The 20,444-nt window shown below is 41.3% G+C and overlaps 2 protein-coding genes across 3 annotated transcripts; both read left to right on the top strand.

Annotated features, from left to right (window-relative positions):
• The first annotated feature begins 3,624 nt into the window (after positions 1-3,624).
• Positions 3,625-10,683, top strand: LOC114843117 (14-3-3 protein zeta-like). 2 transcript variants are annotated; one of them, XM_029129358.3, is made up of 6 exons: positions 3,625-3,783; positions 5,845-6,156; positions 8,499-8,622; positions 9,028-9,191; positions 9,354-9,449; positions 9,687-10,683. In XM_029129358.3, exons 2-6 carry the CDS (start codon positions 5,854-5,856, stop codon positions 9,720-9,722), a joined length of 723 nt encoding a protein of 240 aa, XP_028985191.1. In that variant the 5' UTR covers positions 3,625-3,783; positions 5,845-5,853; the 3' UTR covers positions 9,723-10,683. The 2 variants fall into 2 exon arrangements, with proteins under 2 accessions (XP_028985191.1, XP_028985192.1); XM_029129359.3 differs by lacking the exon at positions 3,625-3,783 and adding an exon at positions 3,901-3,924.
• A 1,149-nt stretch (positions 10,684-11,832) lies between these two features.
• LOC114843279 (polyadenylate-binding protein 1A) lies at positions 11,833-17,383 on the top strand. The gene is made up of 15 exons (XM_029129690.3): positions 11,833-12,653; positions 12,820-13,013; positions 13,135-13,250; positions 13,719-13,858; positions 13,939-14,033; positions 14,153-14,290; positions 14,490-14,585; positions 14,663-14,935; positions 15,065-15,155; positions 15,620-15,742; positions 15,829-15,971; positions 16,227-16,311; positions 16,398-16,528; positions 16,812-16,903; positions 17,024-17,383. Exons 1-14 carry the CDS (start codon positions 12,461-12,463, stop codon positions 16,899-16,901), a joined length of 1,908 nt encoding a protein of 635 aa, XP_028985523.1. The 5' UTR covers positions 11,833-12,460; the 3' UTR covers positions 16,902-16,903; positions 17,024-17,383.
• Positions 17,384-20,444: the final 3,061 nt, after the last annotated feature.

Raw genomic sequence — 20,444 nt, 5'->3', positions numbered from 1 at the left:
AGGATGGATAGGTGAGCTATAGTAGATACTTATCTCAGGCTGAAAAGCCCTTTTCCAAGCATTAGTAGCCAAGTTTTTTCTGAATTCTTTGAGACCATCTGATGATCACACCCCTTTGATTGTTTAGAGAATGTGCAGGACTTTGTGACTGTGCTCATTCCTGTACAGATTTTTGTGTTGACAATGATAAAAAAAAAGCTGATGTTCTGTAAATACTGTATAATGACCTCTTGTTTACCAATCTCCCTGGTAAAGGACCACTGAATGTAACAGTTCTCTTTTGAACCGTCTGGTGATCTGAAAGATTACCTTCACCTTTTGGGAGTAATGTCGATACGTATGGGGAACCTGATTCTGACATTATTGCTGTAACAAGTCAAGGCTTGGCAAGATGGTTTGTATAATTAATACTGTTTTAATTTCTTTGTCTTTGTTTGCTGTTCATTTTTATTGTTTAATTCTTTTTCTTACACAGACACAGATGCCTGACCTGAAAACCTTCAAGCAACATTTTGAAAGCAAACATTCAAAATCCCCAATGCCCCCAGAGCTGGTTGGAGTGGAAGTGTAACAAATTGACCTCTCTTGATTTGAGTACACACAACAATCAGTTCTTTTGCCTTGTGACAAAAATGTTCCATCCTATGTATTAAGTTTTTTTTTAATGTATAGTCACAGTACGTGTTTTCATAGACTTCATTACACTCTTTTAGGTTTCTATTTTGTTTCTATTTTTCCTGTTCAGGCTTTAAATTGAAATAGAAATATGAATTGGTACTGACTCAGCTGGACTAAGTTATGATGGTGATATAATTGCTCATTATCTGCATTCATATCAAAAACGTTGCTGTGAAGCCTGTGGCAGATTGTTTGCTTTAACGGTTTTGTTGGAACAGTTTTCAGCTCAGAGTCATTCATTTTAAAAAGACACCCAAAACCACTGTGTTTTTTGAGGTAGATTTACTAGCAGTCTGCACTGTTTTTTTATTATGTAGATAATTTCAGACATTTCAAGCCAAGCCTACAGTTTGTACATACATGACAATGTATGACACATTGTGTCAATGCGGGTTTTGAAATTTCATATCACCTTTGCACTTCAGATTTCCCTGAAATTGTATCTAGTACCACCGTGTGTCTCTGTCATATGCTACAAACCAAAGAGGTTTTAGTTATTAGAGAGAGTACTGAGTGACCCTTCCATCACTCAAGTTCTTCAACTCCTCTGTAACAAAACAATGTGAAGACCACAAAAACTGTTATTTTCTTTGATTAAGTGGCACAGCTGCATGCAATAGGACGAAGGAATAATGTTTGTTATAAATGGTAATGCTGATTGGTCACTCCTATCTAACTATTTACAGTACAATTGACCTGACAATGAGCCATGTTTTTCCTTTTTATTAGTCATATCTTTTTTCATGCAATGTAAAGCATTTTAACAAAGTTTGTACTTTTATATTAACATTACAATTTTTTTGTTGTTTTTCATAGGTAAGCCTCACAGCGAGAAGGGCCTGGGTTCGATTCCCGGGGTAGACCGGGTGCCTTTCTGTGTGAAGTTTGCATGTTTTCCCCCCGTGTTCGCGTGGATTGTCTCTGGGTTCTCCGGCTTCCTCCAAAAACATGCATTAGGTTCATTGGTCAATCTAAATTCCCCGTAGGTGTGAGTGTGGGTGAATGGTTGCCTGCCTGTGTGTGTTGCCCTGCGATGAACTGGCGACCCGTCCAGGGTGTAACCTGTCTCTCGCCCGTAGATAGCTGGGATGGGCTCCAGCACCCCCGCATCCCCGCATGGGACTATGTGGTGGAAATTGAATGATTCTTTAAATCAATAGTTTGATCAGGACATTTTTTTAGAATGAGAGGCATTGCTGTTTTGATCCTGGTTTTATGAAGTTACACTTACTATCATCCCAAAATATAAACAGTTAATATTTTGTATTTCCCACTAACAGTGTAATGCCCTCCTTTTGGTACAAAGACAATTCTCTTAGCTGCCTTGGGAAAACCAGTTTATTTATTGTTGCCAACTTAAATATGTATAAAACAGTTGTGGACTGAGGATTCCCTGAAATTTGAAGTTCAAGTCTACATTCTATGTACTTTGTGGTAGAATGGTCGTGTAGCTCTATTCTCTTAGAGAAGCTCAGCTTCTGCAACTGGTGTGTAAAACCCCGGGGTCCACATGATGAACTACTGAACTGACAAGTGTAGGTTTAGTGAATAGGCCTGTGCATTAGCTCCTTTCAACCTGGAATAGACTGTATCCATCTATGTCTTTGATGTCTGTACATCATTCAGTGTCTGTCCTCTTTTTAAGTGTCCTGTGTTCTACTAATTGTCCATGGAACAGCCCTGTTTATCGTTGCTGTTAGATCACTGTAATCAAGTTAATTTGAGAACAACTTAAAAATGTGAAACCTTCAAATCAGACTTTGAGGTGTTGGGTGTGGAGGTTTTCCAACAATGTAGGTAGCGTGCTGTATAAGTACTGTAACAATCTTAAGGCTGTCAGAGGAAAACAAATTGAACAACTAATTTGCAAATTATATGAGATATTAGACAATCAGATTTAATTTATTCATCCACTATTGTTGTTGCGCACGTTATGACAGTTTTTTTTAAATAACTTACTCAAGTGTGAACTCATCAGGAGCAAAATGCAGTCAAAGCAATTTCAATTATGTGTAAAGAAATTGAAGTTTCCTATTTTACTTTGTTGAAATATGTAATAGAAGGTAATCATTGATCCAACATTAATGCGGGTAAGATTAAATATGATAACAGAACTAAAAATAGAAAAGAACTGGAGCTTGAAGTGCCCAAACTTACTATCCTATGCTTAACCTATCAAGTTAGTAAATTCAGGAGATATAAAAAAATATATATGAATATATATATATTTTTTTAACAAAGCAAATGTGTCAAACCAGCTACTCTTGTACTATATTGATGTTTCTTCTCGGTACTGCTGGAAAACTCTTTGTTTGCATTTCAAATGTGTGTGCATACAAGTTCTCAAGATGTGGACTCACCCAACCGGTTACGCATATTTAACTCATCACTCAACCTACACTTGTTTTAACTATACACAAAATCTTGCCAGTTTTAACTACACCCTTTTTAAACCACACATTTACAGGGTTTTTTTTGCACTAATGCCAGTGCATTTCTACAGCCAATACTGCTTGATTCACTGTTAAATAGGTTACCAATTTGAAATATTGGCCCAAGGGATACCATGTGACGAGGCAAAAATAACTTTGTGCTGTTCTCTTGAAAGCCAGCTGCGATGTAGAAATAGTCACCTATATTATTCAAGATACCTTTAACACTTTTTAATTAATTGGTTTTGATGATTTTTAATGATTTTTAACAATTAAACAACTGTGCAGAAATTTTAATATCTTCATAAAAATTATTTGCAGTAGCAGAGGAGTTTTATGGCCCCAAATATTTTTTTTACTAAATAAATTAATAGATTTACTTTTTTGTTTTTGTGTGTCTGAACCTCGTGCTCTGTCTGTCTTTAATCTGAAACTAAATTGTCCTTTCGTTTGCCTAAAATAGTAGGGAAGTAATGGTAGCGAGGGCGGAAGGACTGCAACTCCCACAAACGCCCATTTTTTGTTGCCATGGCAACGTTTGACGTCAGCCTCAACCCGTGCCTTGGGTTGGTGTGATTGGAGGGAAACCCCGTGGATCGCATTCAGACTGACTGGTTGAGAGAATCAGCTGTTGCCTGGTACGCCGACGTCGTTGCTATTTCCCAGCACCCAGGTACGAAATCGCGTATGAGTTAAAAACCATGTACGTTTTGGTTGGCACAATTGTATGTGTCTTTTCTGGGTTATCATAAATTATGGCTATAATGAAAACACTGGGTCGATTAGACTGTGGAGTTGCATGTGGCGGTGACAGGTATGAGACCGAAGAACAATGATTAGCTTAGCTACAGTCTGGGATATGTCTAATGGCTGGTTTCAAAATGCAGTATCATACGGAGAAGGCGTGTCAGGTCGAAGGTTGAAGCAATGAAGAGGGTAATGATGGCAGCAAAACGTTGAGGCTGCTAACGGAAGTACCCTTCTCATCGCCCTCTTAGTAGGAAGGGGGTCTTACATACACTCTCGACCGTTTAAGGAAACGTTTGTGTTGGAGTTTTGTGCCCGAAACGTCTTTAACGGTCTCCTTTTTCACCATTAGCTGTCTGTACTCACCGAATACAAGCTACTGTAGTTTTTCAAATGTATTGACAGTAGGAGCGTTAACTTCGGTGGCGCAGTTAGGCAACTTATCTGTTTAGTTTTCTAACGTTAAATGCTAAACGTTGCATTAGTAAAATAACCAAAAGGGGACCTATAGTAATTTGCGCAGCTGTTTCAGGAAATAGTCGACGCCATACTATAAACTAGTCACGAGGAGACTTCTAAAGGCGCCTATGGGGAGCTTTCTGTTGACAGGATTGTTTTACTCCTCTGAACTATGTCTGTCAACCCAATGTGAGCGTTTTGGGGTCTGTATCGAGCAGCTGTTGGGACTTTAACAACAATGTTTGCGCCGTATTGTCGCACTTTTCCGCTTGTTGGGTGAGCCACAGGTACAATGGGTGTGGTATGTCCATACACGGGAGAAAGTGGCCGCTGCCTTTTCTCCGGAGACACGATAACATTTTATTCGATCTACGTAGCATAAATTCTTTAGCAGCCACACTTGGTTGTAACCTTAAGAAATAACTGATTTGTTCCGCATCCGTCTTATTCAGCGCACACAGGTGGGGCGTGTTCCCCCGTGTTCTTGGAGCATTAGCCGCTTCGTGTTGGAAAATGTTACAGTTTATAAAAACCAACCAGTCCTTTCAAAAACTCAGTCACTTGAAAAATTATTTATGTCAAACTTTTTTTCAAGTATAATCACTATAAAGTTGTTATTTGTTTAGTATATTTATTTGTTTTACTATTGCCATGTTTGAATGTAGGTGGGAGTTCATTTTATCTTCTATAAATCATGACAGATTTTGAATTCACTGCACTGTGTGTACTTTGGAATGGAAATAATTGCATTGATTCTGTGAAATCCCAGTGGCTATTTGGAATGGGTCAAATAGATATAATCTAGTAAGAAGGAAGCAGTAACAATTGAATACATTTTTTGCTAGGTAACATGATTTAATATTGTGTACCTTTTTCTAGTTGAAATCTTTATTACAATAATGACAGAAATTGGTCTGATTAACACAACCATTCTCCCTACATTCTCTTCTGTAGTTCTGAATTCTCTTCAGTCCAAAGACATTAACCTAAACATACAGTACTTTGCACTTGTGGTCACTTAGCTGTCTTAGTAACCCTTGCCATACTTTACTCTTGCTTCCATTCGCATGTACTGTCATAATGTGGCTCTGTTTCCATGTAAAAGTGTGTTTTATGGACTTAACAAACGCTACATTATAGCATTATAGTGTTACATTATAAGATAAAACTTGGTGTTTCCAATCTTGTCACAACTGAAGCAGCTACACTCTTTGGAATTATTTGTGCTACTTCTGAATTTTTTTCCCCATTGTTTGCAGAATTGTAAGCTTGGAAATATTTAAACCAGGGCCCTGCGTTTGTGGTCCTTATTCTGCTTCTGTTCCAACTATTTCTGCCTCATCTACTGCTAATTACATGGACCAAGACAATAAGACAATAAGATGGTGAAACTGCAGGAATACATGTAGGACTGTGGTCCTTGAGGATTAAAAGTGAACAGTCACCCCACAAATGTGAAAATGCCTTGCTATCTTTTCAGTTCTATTTGAAATGTATGTGTATTCTCTCCTCTGTTTTTCATCCTCAGTAAACAGTCATGAGCGACGCAGCCTGCAAGGATCTGGTGCAAAAGGCCAAGCTGGCCGAGCAGGCTGAGCGCTATGATGACATGGCTGCCTCAATGAAGGAAGTAACACAAGCTAGTGAAAAGCTGTCAAACGAGGAGCGTAACCTCCTCTCGGTGGCCTACAAGAATGTGGTAGGTGCTCGCCGCTCCTCGTGGCGTGTGGTGTCTAGCATCGAGCAGAAGGCTGATGGCTGTGAAAGGAAGCAGGCAATGGCCAAAGAGTACCGGTGTAAGATCGAGAAAGAGCTGAAAGACATCTGCAAAGACGTCCTGGTAAGATGTAGCAGAATTCAGTGTACACATCTGTATTGATGTGTTGTTGTTTTTTCTGCCCCCTTTTAATAAGTTGAATCAGGATGTGCATTTGAGCTTGTGGTGCTTGTAATGTTTGTAGACTTTACATGATATTGTTCAATTTAACCTTTGTCATATTGAACATTTTACACAGATCTCACAACTTGTAACGTGCCCAGTCTAAATTTAATTTAACTTTTGTCACCTCAAGAAGCAATGCCTGAAATTAGATATATCTTCAATATGTCAAAGGTCCTTTTCCATGGCAGCTGGACCTCTTTTATTCCTAAATATATTTCACTTTCCATTCAAAAGGCTTCATTGGTTCTTCAGAATCTCCCATAAAAGTCCAGCAGCAATTGGACAGGACCTTTTGGATAAAGTTGACCTAGATGAATGAGAACATGTATTCTTTCATCTTTTGACAATCAGATTTTATGAAGTAAGACTTGCCTTATACCTTTTCATGCCTCCTCTAACAGCTCCTGCTTTTGCATGTGTCACTTCTGTCAACAAGATTCAACAATAGACCTTGTTAAAAAGTGCCACACCTTGACTGAATAATTCAGTATCTGTGTGAATGCATTCACAAACCTCCAGCTTTTATGTCACCAGTGAGAGCTGTAGCTTATTACAGCATTCACCTGCATATGTGACTTTTGCAGACAAATGCTCCAAGTTAGGTTGGAGTGTGCTCTAATGATGTAAAGTCTTAGCCAGCTTCAGTAGTATGTGAGTCGGTAAGTGTACTAAGCCATTCAAGTTGGCCTTGCTTACAGTTATGCATATTACCACTTGCCACAGCAACAATAGTAACGCCTCTCATTATAATGCGGGTTATGACAACATTGCTATCCATGACCTCAGTGCGAACACGTATTTTCCACATGTGCAAAAACTGAACATGGGTGCAATAAAGTACACTCTTGAGCACAAGACTGCATTCAGCTGTGTAAATGTAGCTAGGACAATGTCCACTCAGCCTTTAGCTGAGTGGCACTTGTCATGTCCAACACGAAGGCCAAAGTTGATTGCTCTTGCTGTTTGTCCATTGGCTCTGTCATGCTGATTCTGTTTTTGCCTTACTTTTGCTGCTTCCATCAATGCTTAGGCCAGCAATGGCCCTGTCTTTGTTGGGGCAGACTTAAGTCGATCAACTCTACATTCAGGTAACAGAGGGCTTTTCTGATGACTATTATTATTTTAAGAAATCTGCAAACAAAGGCTCCAAGATGAGCAGTGTATAGTTTATTTATAGCACACAAATTGTCAGATGAAAATAATCTCTCAGAACTTACAAACATATGTCAATCCTTCTAGATAGCCTTTGATTAAATGATAAATGTAGTTTTCTCCCCTGGGACTCAGGCCTAGCCTTGGGCATATAGTTTAGGCTATGCATTATTCAGGGAGGACATATACTTGGAAATGCCTTAAATCCACAGTTAAATCCTAATGGTTTTGTATATGTTTGTTTTGTAACATTTTAAATTGCACTTATTACCACAAAAGGCATTATCCCTAACCCTTCAATCTACCATCCATGTTAGTAGTCAAGAGAATTTACCAAGTGGTACATGTTTGTGGTCTAATGAGCCAGAAAGACTCTGAGTGACCTACTTATGCAGCAAAATCACATCAGGAGTTCAGCAGCCTTGTTGGTTCCTTTCTCTCTCTACCCCATCTTTCTTTTATCCATACCACCCTCCCTGTGCCCACTCGTCAGTGTCTTCACTTCCAACTCTTGTGTCCATTCCGTTTGTTTCTTCTCTATTTCACTGCTTTCCACCACAACCACACCTAACCAGACATCTAAGCTCTAGCCTCAAGTCTCGGACGTAAAACTTCAATGCTGTTGAGGACAGCTAACTTGCTTCTACCATTTATGTAGTCTGATCAAAGATTTGGCATATCATGTCAACCCAATATATTACACTGGACAACTTCAATGTTATGCATTAGCTATTGATCATAGTCTAACTTTAGCCAAGCGCTCATATCTGTCCTGTACATAAATAACACTATGCTATAGTGGTTGGAGTTAGCCAGCATGTAACACGCATGCATTTACTTTAGCTGTCAAATTCATGAAACTAACCTGCAAATTTTGCAATTAGGGTTCAGTGTATTTGGGCTTAATTGATTGAGGGTGTATGTTTGCACTGTAGAATAACATAGATCTTTGTGCACCCTGACTGATCACCTGTTGTTATATTGTCATTGCAACCCTGCATATTGTTATAAGACATCCTTTATAACATGCAGCCCTAGTTTGTACCAACGCTCTGCTATGTCTGTTTCTTATTTTCTTATTGTCACAGGAGCTCTTAAAGAACCATCTCATACCCAAGGCCACCGCACCAGAGAGTAAAGTCTTCTATTTGAAAATGAAAGGGGATTACTACCGCTACTTGGCTGAAGTGGCCACAGGAGATGAAAAAACAAGTACAGTAAACTCTGTTTGGTTCCCCCAGGGGTCACTTCCATTTGTTATATACGTTGTATATGTACGACTTGTATAATCTGATGCCAACGACTCCTCTTGGCCTCTCTAGCAACATTGGACACGTTAAAAATAATCATTTTAAATGAAGTCCTGGGTATCTGTGTACACTTTGTCACTTCTCATTGCTGTACATTTCTCTTGGAGAAAGCTAAAGCTGACTCTTCCTCTCACTCTTTATATTTAGTAGTTGGTCAGTTTCATTATTGTTTAGCAAGTAAAAAAAATGTACATTTCAAGACTGTCAACTTGCATAACACTGGTGTTTGCTCAGTTAGAAAATATGTTTTCTGTATTTTCTTGTTTGTATTGTTCAAGTCATGCTGCTTCTTTTTTTGCCCTGTCAGCTAGCGTTCAGGACTCACAACATGCCTACCAAGAAGCCTTTAACATCAGCAAAGAGCAGATGCAACCCACGCACCCCATTCGTCTCGGTCTCGCCCTCAATTTCTCTGTTTTCTACTATGAGATCCAGAACTCACCTGAACAGGCCTGTCAGTTGGCCAAAAACGTAGGTTCCCAACATCACATAAGAATATTTAACTACTAAACATAAGGATGTATGATTTACCAGTCCCCTCTCCTTTTTTTGAAAACTAACCTAAAACTATTTTAAATTTTTATTGACACTAAATTGAAACAGCAGTGTAAAAATGTGATTTGAATCCTCCAGGCTTTTGATGATGCCATTGCAGAGCTTGACACACTGAGTGAAGAGTCCTACAAAGACAGCACACTAATCATGCAGCTACTGAGAGACAACTTGACAGTAAGTTTTGTTTATTTAAGCATGTCCCAACTTAAATGATGACCAGATTTTTGTAAACTAACTGAAAGGTATGTACATAGTAAGGAAAATGAAATGTAATGGGGGCAGTTCTTTAGTTTGATTAGTGTAATACTATTTTTTTCTTTCATCACCTTTACATGGCCCATTATGATTATTTAAAAATGTCCTAGTTTTGTTGCTGCTTCTCTTACCCTTTCCTGTCCTGTCTCTCCTCAGCTGTGGAACTCTGATAACCCAGAAGATACAGAATAAAAATAATGAGGAACACCCATGTAGCTCTTTTTTGATGCCATTATCCTGGCTCATCTTCATTATGATTGTCATCATCCAAATCTCATCATTTTATTTTCTAATTAGGTTTCTCAACACTCATCTCAATAATAGGTTTACTGTTCCTTCTTTTGTAGTAGCTCTGGGGAAAGGTGCTGGTGGTGATAGGGTCCACGTGGAAGGGTAAAGTGTGTATAGGATTGCTTTCTTATCTGCTGACCTTTTTTATGGGCGTAATGGGGTGTTACATTATTAAGATGCTGGGTGTGAGGGTACATTTCGCAACTTCTGAAACATGCAGTAGGTTGAGATTTTAGTCATAAAACACTTAAACTGTACAACCTGTATACACTGTCCTGTTCTTATTATTGTTCCTGTTCTTCAATAGCACTGTTTTCAATCATACCCATGGTTTTACAAAATCATTGGCTTCTCATACCTGAGGAGATAAGAGCAGTCAATACGTACTGGGGCGGACAAAACGCACCATGTCAGAAGTGCGGCAGAAGGGCTGCTGGAGAGACGGCAGGGTTTTGTTAGATCACAGGGGTTACATTCCATTTACTCAGTTGCTCAATTTTGTACTTATTTTGTTCTGTTTTGAAGTAACCTGCATTTGTATTTCTACAAATGCGTTAAGAGGTATAGAAAAACATGTATGGCTGCTGTTTCTTTTTTTTTTGTTTTTTTTTAATCCACATCTTTATCTACTTACTGCTTTTTCAAATTCAGATTTTTTTATTTGTATTGTCTACTGTTCTCCTTTCAGTACTTGCCTATACTGCATGTTGGTAAGAGGTAGCTTGTGGAGACGTAAGGAAGGCTATTTTCAGGCTGGCTGGCTTTGGTTTTTGAGTTTTCATACAGAATACCCATGCATAACTGCTAATAAGGGAGAATGTGTAATTTCATGTAAGTGGAATAAAAATATTAATAACTTAAATGTTTAAGTGTGTTTGTTGTTCAGTCAGCTTGGTACACTTTAGTAGTAGTTTAACAGACTCAAGCCATCTGTAATGAACTGCCTCTGACAAATCCAAGGTGGAGGCTGAGAGGAGAAAACTCCTTTTGCACACTGTCAAATGTGACTGCGTTGATGTTAAATTTCTTTTCACTTTGTGTCATGACTGCCATGAACTACATCATACAGCCTGGTTCTTGGAACAACTAAAATATTTCTTCCACCCAGGAAAATGTAAAAAACACTCTAAAGTGCACAAGACCCACTCTTGAAGAACAGGAGAAGATGGGAGGCATTAAAATGGAACTATAGCAAAACTCACATCTAATATATGAAGCCAGAAAGGCACACAGCAACCGAACAGTGGACCAGGGATCTGCTAAGAAGCGCCCCAGATGACTCTGTCATGACCCTATACCTCCTGAAGGGCCCTGAACTTACGTCACTGCCAGTGCATGAATGAACAGCGGAAGGAAGAGCGCCAGCGTCATACTCGCACAAACCCATGAGCAAACGGAGGAGCGCTTCGGGACAGTCCCCACACAGACCTTCCAGTGCCTCGAAGTTCTTCTTTAATTATATCTTATTTCACAATACTAGTAGAGCAACTAGCTGCATCACACAAACAATTTGTGAAGTCAGCGTTGACGAATGACACTAGTTAGGATTTAAATAAATATAACCGAGGACAACTGGTTTTAATATGGTTTTAACGCATTTAATATAAACGTGTCACATGGGAAGCAGTGTTGTGTTAAAACAGTAAAATATTCTACAAACACTGATAGATTGTTTGACAAACTACAATGCATTAAAACAACTAAATAAATAACATGCTGTTATAAAGACGGTTCTAAGGTTGGGGCTCAAGTTACAAACGTTATGCGCCCGAGTGTGGTAATTGTGAACTTTGAATTTATATTACAAATCCTGATCACAACTAATTTAAAAGTCTCACAAACACTTATATTTATTCTCTGGGTAACGCATCGTTTGCAGACTTTGGAAACACGAATGAATTATTATTAAAACATGAACTGAATTGACGTAACTTAAGTATAAAACTACGCGAGATGTGTGACGTAGTTCGTGATGAACGCACAGCAGCTTTGCTTGGAATCGGGAAACAACCTCCGCCGACCTTCCTTTCATTCCTGTAAACCGTCTGCGTAGGGTGTGCTCTGGAGCTAGCCTCGGCACACATTTTATTATGAAACAAACCAAAAGCTAGAGAGCACACGCAGACATATTTTTATAAGAAAAATAATAATCGGTGAAGCAGGATTTCATTTGCCAACCCAAGCAACGTTGAAGTAGACGCTACCTTCGAAAAAGAACGAAAGGCTGAGTAAGAGGAACGTTAGCAGGCTAACCAGTTAGCGTCATTGTTGAAAGCGAGGTTGATTAACGTTGGTTAACCGCTTGTTTTCTCTTTTAATACCCTTGCCTTTTCAGTTATCTTAGTGAAGGGGGGTACTGTCTTCGCCCACTAGCGTCATTTAAGTTTAGTGACTGCAAAGGAATACTGACCGAGAAGTCTGCAAGCCACGTTAACGTTAGGCCACGCTCCGACATTTTGAAAATCGAATCAAGCTAACTAGCCTACGTTGCTAACTGTCGAGGTCGCTAAGGTCTCTGTCTGCGCTCTTTATCCGTGTAAAAGAGCCGTTCCACATTCAATATTAGTGTTGCGGGACGGTTGTCATTAGTGTATCAAGTTAATATAGCTCTGCGGTTGTGGTAATACGCTTCGACTGAGATGAATCCCAGCGCGCCCAGCTATCCAATGGCCTCCCTCTATGTGGGAGACCTGCATCCAGACGTTACCGAGGCCATGCTGTACGAGAAATTCAGCCCGGCCGGGCCCATCCTCTCCATCAGAGTGTGCCGAGACATGATCACTCGTCGGTCTCTCGGATATGCCTACGTGAACTTCCAGCAGCCAGCTGATGGTAAGCTGTAATTTAGTAAGTGAAGGTTTGGGGAGGAATGTGGCACTCTGACTCCATTTTGAACAGGGATTGCACCCGCGTTAGCATATTTGATGGTTTAACGTCAATGCAGAATAATAAACGACCCCAACATTTGAACTGTGGTTCATTATAAATCCCTTTTCAGCTGAGCGAGCCTTGGACACCATGAACTTCGATGTGATAAAAGGCAGGCCTCTCCGCATCATGTGGTCTCAGCGTGACCCGTCGCTTAGGAAGAGTGGGGTGGGCAACATCTTTATCAAGAACCTGGATAAGTCCATTGATAACAAAGCCCTTTATGACACCTTCTCGGCATTTGGAAATATTCTATCCTGCAAGGTAGGATGGAGCAGGGTATCTAATTATTTTTAACACATGCATGACTAAACTGATTTGGTGGTGTTGAATTATCTGCACTGAAATGCATGATTTGACTGTTTTTGACATTTCCTTTTCCAAGGTTGTTTGTGATGAAAATGGCTCAAAGGGTTACGGTTTTGTGCACTTTGAGACCCACGAGGCTGCTGAGCGGGCCATTGAGAAAATGAATGGCATGTTGCTCAATGACAGAAAAGTGTAAGTTACAATTGTGTATGTATTTTTGGGACAGTCTGACTAATGGGGATCTTCACATCTAAACAAAGTATTTGTGTTGAACTGCATCTTGTCCACTAACGTGTGAAATCATCCAGGATGTACTTTAAGTTTTTTTTTTCTCATAGGCAGACAACATTTTTTGTGCTTATTTCTGGTCAACATGATTAAATGAGTCTGGCAAGAGTCATAGCATTTTGCTTAACATGCAGCATTAAATATTGTCTCTTTGCTATGCTTCTTTTTTATTAGGTTTCTTTTTTTTTTTTTTTACTGCATTAACGCGTTAAAGTGCTCTTTAATAGTTATAGATGACATGAAATTCCAGGCTGCCCTTCCTAGTGCAAAGACCGCCAAACTATCCTAGTTCAGGAGTTAAATTCACACCACGCACAAAGCATATGCCGCTTAATATCAAATATGTAATAGTTTGCATGATTTGCTCAACAGGTTTGTTGGACGATTTAAATCGCGTAAAGAGAGGGAGGCAGAGCTTGGGGCACGTGCCAGAGAATTTACAAATGTTTACATCAAGAACTTCGGGGAGGACATGGATGACGAGAAGCTGAAGGAGCTGTTTGGCAAATATGGTAAGAGAATAGGTTCGCAGGGGCAGTTTGTTAAACGGTTGACATTGTGATGTGCCCTCTTAAAATGTTTTATTTTGTAGGGCCAGCACTTAGTATCCGAGTGATGACTGATGAGAGTGGCAAATCGAAAGGATTTGGCTTTGTTAGCTTTGAGAGACATGAAGATGCACAGAAGGTGGGTTTCAACTGCGTTCCCAGTTTGGGAAGGTGCAGTTGACAATCTGTTGATTTTAACTCTTAGCATGGCTTTCTGCTTTAGTTTGTTTAACTGGGTTTGTGCATATTTCACTTTAGGCTGTGGATGACATGAATGGAAAAGAGCTGAATGGCAGACAAGTGTATGTGGGCCGAGCACAGAAAAAAGGGGAGCGCCAGAATGAGCTCAAGCGCAAATTTGAACAGATGAAACAGGATCGCATGACCAGATACCAGGTTTGTTGACAATAATTTCTTGTTGCTATTGTGTCGAGATAAGTTGATTGGAACCCTACAGATGTAACTTTGTACTAGCACACAAAGTTTATTAGTAACTGCAATAAATTGTGTCCACTGCCTCGTCTTCCAAACCTTACATTACAGATCTTGTGACATTTACTTATTGTTGTTTTTTTTTTTTGTTTTATATACTTAGGGTGTCAATCTATATGTGAAAAACCTGGATGATGGCCTGGATGATGAACGGCTCCGTAAAGAATTCTCTCCATTTGGAACCATAACAAGTGCTAAGGTAGAATTCTGTTTCCATTTAGTTTAGAGAGCTCGTTTCTATACAATAAATGCTGACTTAATTGTGTTTCACTAAAGGTAATGATGGAGGGTGGTCGCAGCAAAGGCTTTGGCTTTGTGTGCTTCTCCTCCCCTGAGGAGGCCACTAAAGCTGTGACAGAAATGAATGGGCGTATTGTTGCTACAAAGCCACTGTATGTAGCTCTTGCCCAGCGCAAGGAAGAACGTCAGGCACACCTCACCAACCAGTACATGCAAAGGATGGCCACTGTCCGTGCTGTGCCCAACCCTGTACTCAACCCGTACCAACCTGCCCCACAACCTGGCTATTTCATGGCAGCTATACCTCAGGTAGGTGGCCAGTTTGCTAGTAATGCATGATGTCAAATATAGTTGAATATGTAGCCATCTTAGTACCTTTTTTTTGGTCTGTTGAACTGCTGCAAAAGGTGTGCAGTCATTCATGTTTTTTGTTTTCAGGCCCAAAACCGTGCTGCGTACTACTCTGCCAACCAGCTTGCCCAGCTCCGCCCCAGCCCCCGTTGGGCTACTCAAGGAGTGCGTCCTCAGCGTAAGTAGCTAGATCCAGTACAAAACTAAGCCTGTTCACTTAGCCACTGCTGGTACTTTTTTTTTTTTTCTTTTGTTCTTGCTTTTGTCACTGTACATGCTAGACCAAGTATGCTTAGGGACTATAGCTTTGGCAGATTATTTTACACACACCACCCCACTACCAGCGACTGTCCCAAATACTTAAATGTTTATTAGCCTCTGTCTGATGTGCATACAAATTCTGCACAAACTCACTTTTAGAACAGCCTATAAGATAGAAGAAACACTTCAAATCTTTGTCTCATGTCTACATGTGTCCTTAATGCTGAAGTGCCTTTACATGTCTATAAAATTTTTTATATATATTTTTTTTATACAATTTTATTAATTTCTGTGGGTCTGAATAACAACATTTCCGTACAGAATGTCTAGAACGTAGAGCTGTATTGACAATAAAGCTGACTTTGACTTCTCTTTCTTCAGACTTCCAAAACATGCCGAATGCCATGCGGCCATCAGCTCCCAGGCCCCAATCCTTCAACACCATCCGTCCCACAGCAACCACCAACACCCAGGTCCCACGCATGATGGCTTCGCAGCGCATGCGTAAGTATTTAAACTTCTGATGCCTTTTTATGTTGTTTCTTTAAAATGTCCTTTTTGTTAAAATTTCCTTTCCTTTTTCGCCTCAGCCACTCAGGCTCTCAGTCAGCGCCCAGCCAGTGCTTCAGCCACTGCTGCTCCAGTGCGTGCCATGCCCCAGTACAAGTATGCTGCCGGAGTACGCAACACCCAGCAGCACCTGGCCTCTCAGCCACAAGTTGCTATGCAGCAAGTAGGCATGCCATTTAAATCTCCTGTTCTGAATGTGTTGGACAGAGCTGTTATTTAGGACTTTAACTATTTAGGACTATAATATAACTGTAGTAATTATGGAAGTATTGTAAAGTTTGTGACAATGGGATAAACAGCCTTAATCAGTGATTTGAATATAACAAATATAGAATATAATGGCTCACAATTTGTTTACTACTATATTCCATCAGAATTGTCTAATCTTTGCCCCCACCCTTTTTTTTTTTTTTTTTAGCCTGCAGTTCATGTTCAAGGACAGGAACCCCTGACTGCCTCCATGCTGGCTGCAGCACCTCCCCAAGAACAAAAGCAGATGCTGGGTTAGTGCAAATACAGAAATACAGACATTCCAAATTTGGTTTGTATTGGCTTTATAGTATTTAACTTTTGTTGATTCTTCCATCAGGTGAGCGTCTGTTCCCCCTGATCCAGAACATGCATCCAAGCCTGGCAGGCAAGATCACGGGTATGCTGCTGGAGATCGACAATTCAGAACTTCTTCACATGCTTGAGTCGCCTGAGTCACTACGCTCAAAGGTCGGTTAATAGTTTTGACTATCTCTGGAAACTTGGAAACTGATCAAATCTGTCTCTCTCTCTCTGTCTGTCTCTCTCTGTCTCTGTCTCCCTCTATGTCTCTCTATCTCTCTCTGTGTCTCTCTATATCGATATATATATATATATATATAGATATAGATATAGATATATATATACACGTACATGTACGTACACACCCTTTCATTGGACAGGACTTCATTAATTACATACTGTTAGGATCACAAGTTTGTATGAGCTTAGTGTTTTGTTTTGTTTTTTCCAGGTGGATGAGGCTGTTGCTGTGCTTCAGGCCCACCAGGCCAAGGAAGCTGCCCAGAAGTCCACCACCCCTGCTGGTGTCCCCAGTGTCTAGAGGTGCGTCTAGGCTGGTGTTTACTGAGCAATACAATTGAATGGAAAATAACTCAACGAATCTGTTTGTATTCGTAAACTAAGCGTTGACACCCTGTTTTGTTTTTATTTTTTGTCTTGCAGCATTTTGAAACCTGCTTCACCGATGGAAAAAGGAAAAAAAACTTAAACATTGAAAAACCTAAAACTCTGAAAACATTGCAAAATGATAAATTATTTCTTAAAAAAAAAACGATTGACGTTTGCCAGGTCTAGGGTTGGTTTGACTAGACCTTGTTCATAAATAAAAATTTGTTGAAAAAAAAATAGCAAAATAGAGAAAATTGACATTATAAATTTGAATGCATTCCTCTGTTTTATGTCATTTTACTGTCAGTGCTCACAATACCAGCTGCATTCAGGAAGGGAAAGATGGTGTCTGAGCATTTTGAGAGGTGATTTGTATTGTATACTACTGGCTGTAATAAATTCTCATTCAAAATATCTTGTCAGTTGCATTGTTCAGTGTTGATAGAATAGTGATTAAGTATAAATGTATATTGACAGTGTTTAAATTCTGCAGCACTGACTAAGCGAGGGGCGTTCTCTACCAAACTGATGTGTAGGCCAAAATACCGTGGGGTGGCTTCCAGCAGGTGTCAGTATTTTTGCTTTTATGGTATTTCTCAACATTTTTGAACCTTTAACTATTTCTTTTTTTTTCTTTTTTGATGGCACTTCTTAATTCATAAAGTGCCCAGACGTAAAACAGTTGCCTGTGTTGTATGCAAACTGGTAAAATGAGCTATAAAGAGGAAGATAATCATTCTACATGTTGTGTTGCTACTACTGTAACAAGTGTTTTTAACAGTAGTAGACTAAGGGATAGTGGTATTTTTAGGCCCATCACAAGAAACTTGTGGGACATAAAGTGATTAGTAAGTGTTCTTGACTGCTACCATTAAATTACATCAACAGAATTGATTGAGGTAGCGTTTTAACAGAAGTAGTTAAAAGTAATAAGAAAACCTTTAATAGTCCCGCAGTGGGGAAATTACGTCTCACAACAGCAGTACAGATGAGCGAGAATACAGGTACAGAACAGTATGTGTTGGTGCAGTACAGTACAGTTAGAGTATGAGGTCATTGCACGGTTATTGCACAGTAATGGGTGTAAGATTTGTAACGGTAACAATATACATGATTGTTCACAGATTTACACAAATATTGTGCAGAGCAGGTTGCTATATAAACCACTGATGCAGTGGGTGAGTGACTGTAGTGGGACGTGGTCAACAGTTCTGATTGTACAGTCTGACAGCAGCAGGTAGGAAGGATCTACGATATCTTCACACAGCGAGGGTGAATCAGTCTGCTACTGAAGCTGCTCTCCAGAGCAGACAGTGAGTCCTCCAATAGGTGAGAGACCGGGTCCATGATGGATGTCAGTTTAGCCAGGACCCTTCTCTCACCCACCTCCTGCACTGTGTCCAGAGTGCAGCCCAGGACAGAGCTGGACTTCTTGATGATCCTGTCTTTTCCAAATGTCTTTTCCTGTCCCTCACTGTGATGCTGCTGCCCCAGCAGACCACACCGTACAGGATGGCTGATGCCACCACAGAGTCATAGAAGGTCTTCAGGAGTGGCCCTCTCACTCCAAAAGACCGCAGTCTCCTCAGCAGGTAGAGTCTGCTCTGACCCTTCCTGTACAGTGCATCCGCGTTATGAGTCCAGTCCAGTTTATTGTTCAGATGCACTCCCAGGTACTTGTAAGAGTCCACTCTCTCAATGTCCCTTCCCTGGATGTGCATCGGTGGTATGACAGCAGGCTGCTGTCTGCAGAAATCCACCACCATCTCCTTCATTTTCCCTGCATTGATCAGGAGGTGATTCTGCTGGCACCAGTCCACAAAGTTCTGAGTGAGTCCTCTGTACTCTGCATCATCATCATCGGTGATCAGTCAGACGATCGCAGAGTCATCAGAGAACTTCTGCAGAACACAGCTGTCCGTGTTGTGCCTGAAGTCTGACGTGTAGAGGGTGAAGAGGAAGGGGGCCAGTACAGTCCCCTGTGGGGCCCCCACACTGCAGGTCAGAGTGTCAGACACACAGTCCCTGGCTCTCACAAACTGAGGCCTGTTTGTAAGATAGTCCATAATCCACTCCGTCAGATGAAGGTCAACACCAGTCTCCTCCAGTTTGTGCTTCAGAAGCACCGGCTGGATGGTGTTGAAGGCACTGGAGAGGTCTAAGAACATGATCCTCACAGTGCTGCCGGGCTTCTCTAGGTGGGAAACAGCTCGATGTAGGAGGAAGATGAGGGCGTCGTCTACTCCTATGCCGTGTCGGTAGGCGAACTGCAGCGGGTCCAGGTAGGTTCCCACTGCAGAGCGGAGGTGACCCAGGACCAGTCTCTCCAGTGTCTTCATCAGGTGTGATGTCAGAGCCACTGGTCTGAAGCTGCTGGGGTCTTTGGCGTGTGGTGTCTTAGGCACTGGTACCACGCAGGAGGTCTTCCAGAGCTGTGGTACCACCCTCAGCTTGAGGCTCAGGTTGAAGACATGCTCCATAACTCCACACAGTTCCCCTGCACAGGACTTCAGGAGTCTGGAGCTGATGCCGTCTGGTCCAGCTGCTTTCCTGGCCTTGATCTTCCTGAGCTCACTTCTCACCTGGGTGCTGGAGAAGGATAGGGGTTGAGGGAGTGTCTCATTGTGGTGTGAAGTGAGGGGTTGAGGGAGTGTCTCAGTGTGGTGTGACGTGAGGGGGTGTTGTTGGGATGAGTCACCAGTCATCAGGGCTGAGGGTAGAGGGCTTTGTGTAAAGGTGTGAAGGGCTGTGGGGGCTGGTAATCCAGTGGTATGAGGTGACAAAAGGTTTGGAGGCAGCTGCTGGGAGGTGTGAGTGGGTGCTTGGTCAAACCTATTAAAGTATGAGTTCAGCTCGTTGACCCAGCTCAGGTCCCCCTCAGCCTGTGGGTGTGGAGCTTTGAAGCCTGAGATGGTTTTCAGGCTCCTCCACACCTCACTGACATTGTTCTGCTGCAGCTGCTCCTCCATCTTCCTCCTGTAGCTAAGCTTCCCCTCACGGATTTTCCTCCTCAGCTCCTTCTGCACCCTCCTCAGCTCCTCCCTGTCCCCTGATTTAAATGCTCTATTCTTCTCCTTTAGCAGAGCTAGCAGGGGTGACCCACGGCTTGTTGTTGGTGAAGCACCGAACCTGCCCGGTGGGAACAGTGTTTTCACAGCAGAAGTTTATGTACTCCGTTACACAGTCTGTTATTGCGTTAATGTCCTCCCCATGTGGGTCGCAGAGCTCCGTCCACACAGTGGTGTTAAAACAGTCAAACAGTCCCTGAGAGCCTCCTCGCTCTCAGCTGTCCACCTCTTCACTGTGCGGGGCACCACCGGCTGCCTGTGTACAACAGGTTTATACACAGGCAGGAGATGCAGGATGTTGTGGTCAGCTCTGCCCAGTAGTGGGAGGGAGGATGCAGTGTAGGCCTCTTTGGTGTTGGCATAGAATAAGTTCAGGGTTTTGTTGTGTCTGGTGGGACAGGTCACAT

This window comes from Betta splendens, chromosome 16 (assembly GCF_900634795.4).
Source record: "Betta splendens chromosome 16, fBetSpl5.4, whole genome shotgun sequence".
In the NCBI taxonomy this organism is placed as follows: domain Eukaryota; kingdom Metazoa; phylum Chordata; class Actinopteri; order Anabantiformes; family Osphronemidae; genus Betta; species Betta splendens.
The sequence above is the reverse complement of the archived record's forward strand: the minus strand, read 5'-3'. Positions and strand labels throughout refer to the sequence as shown.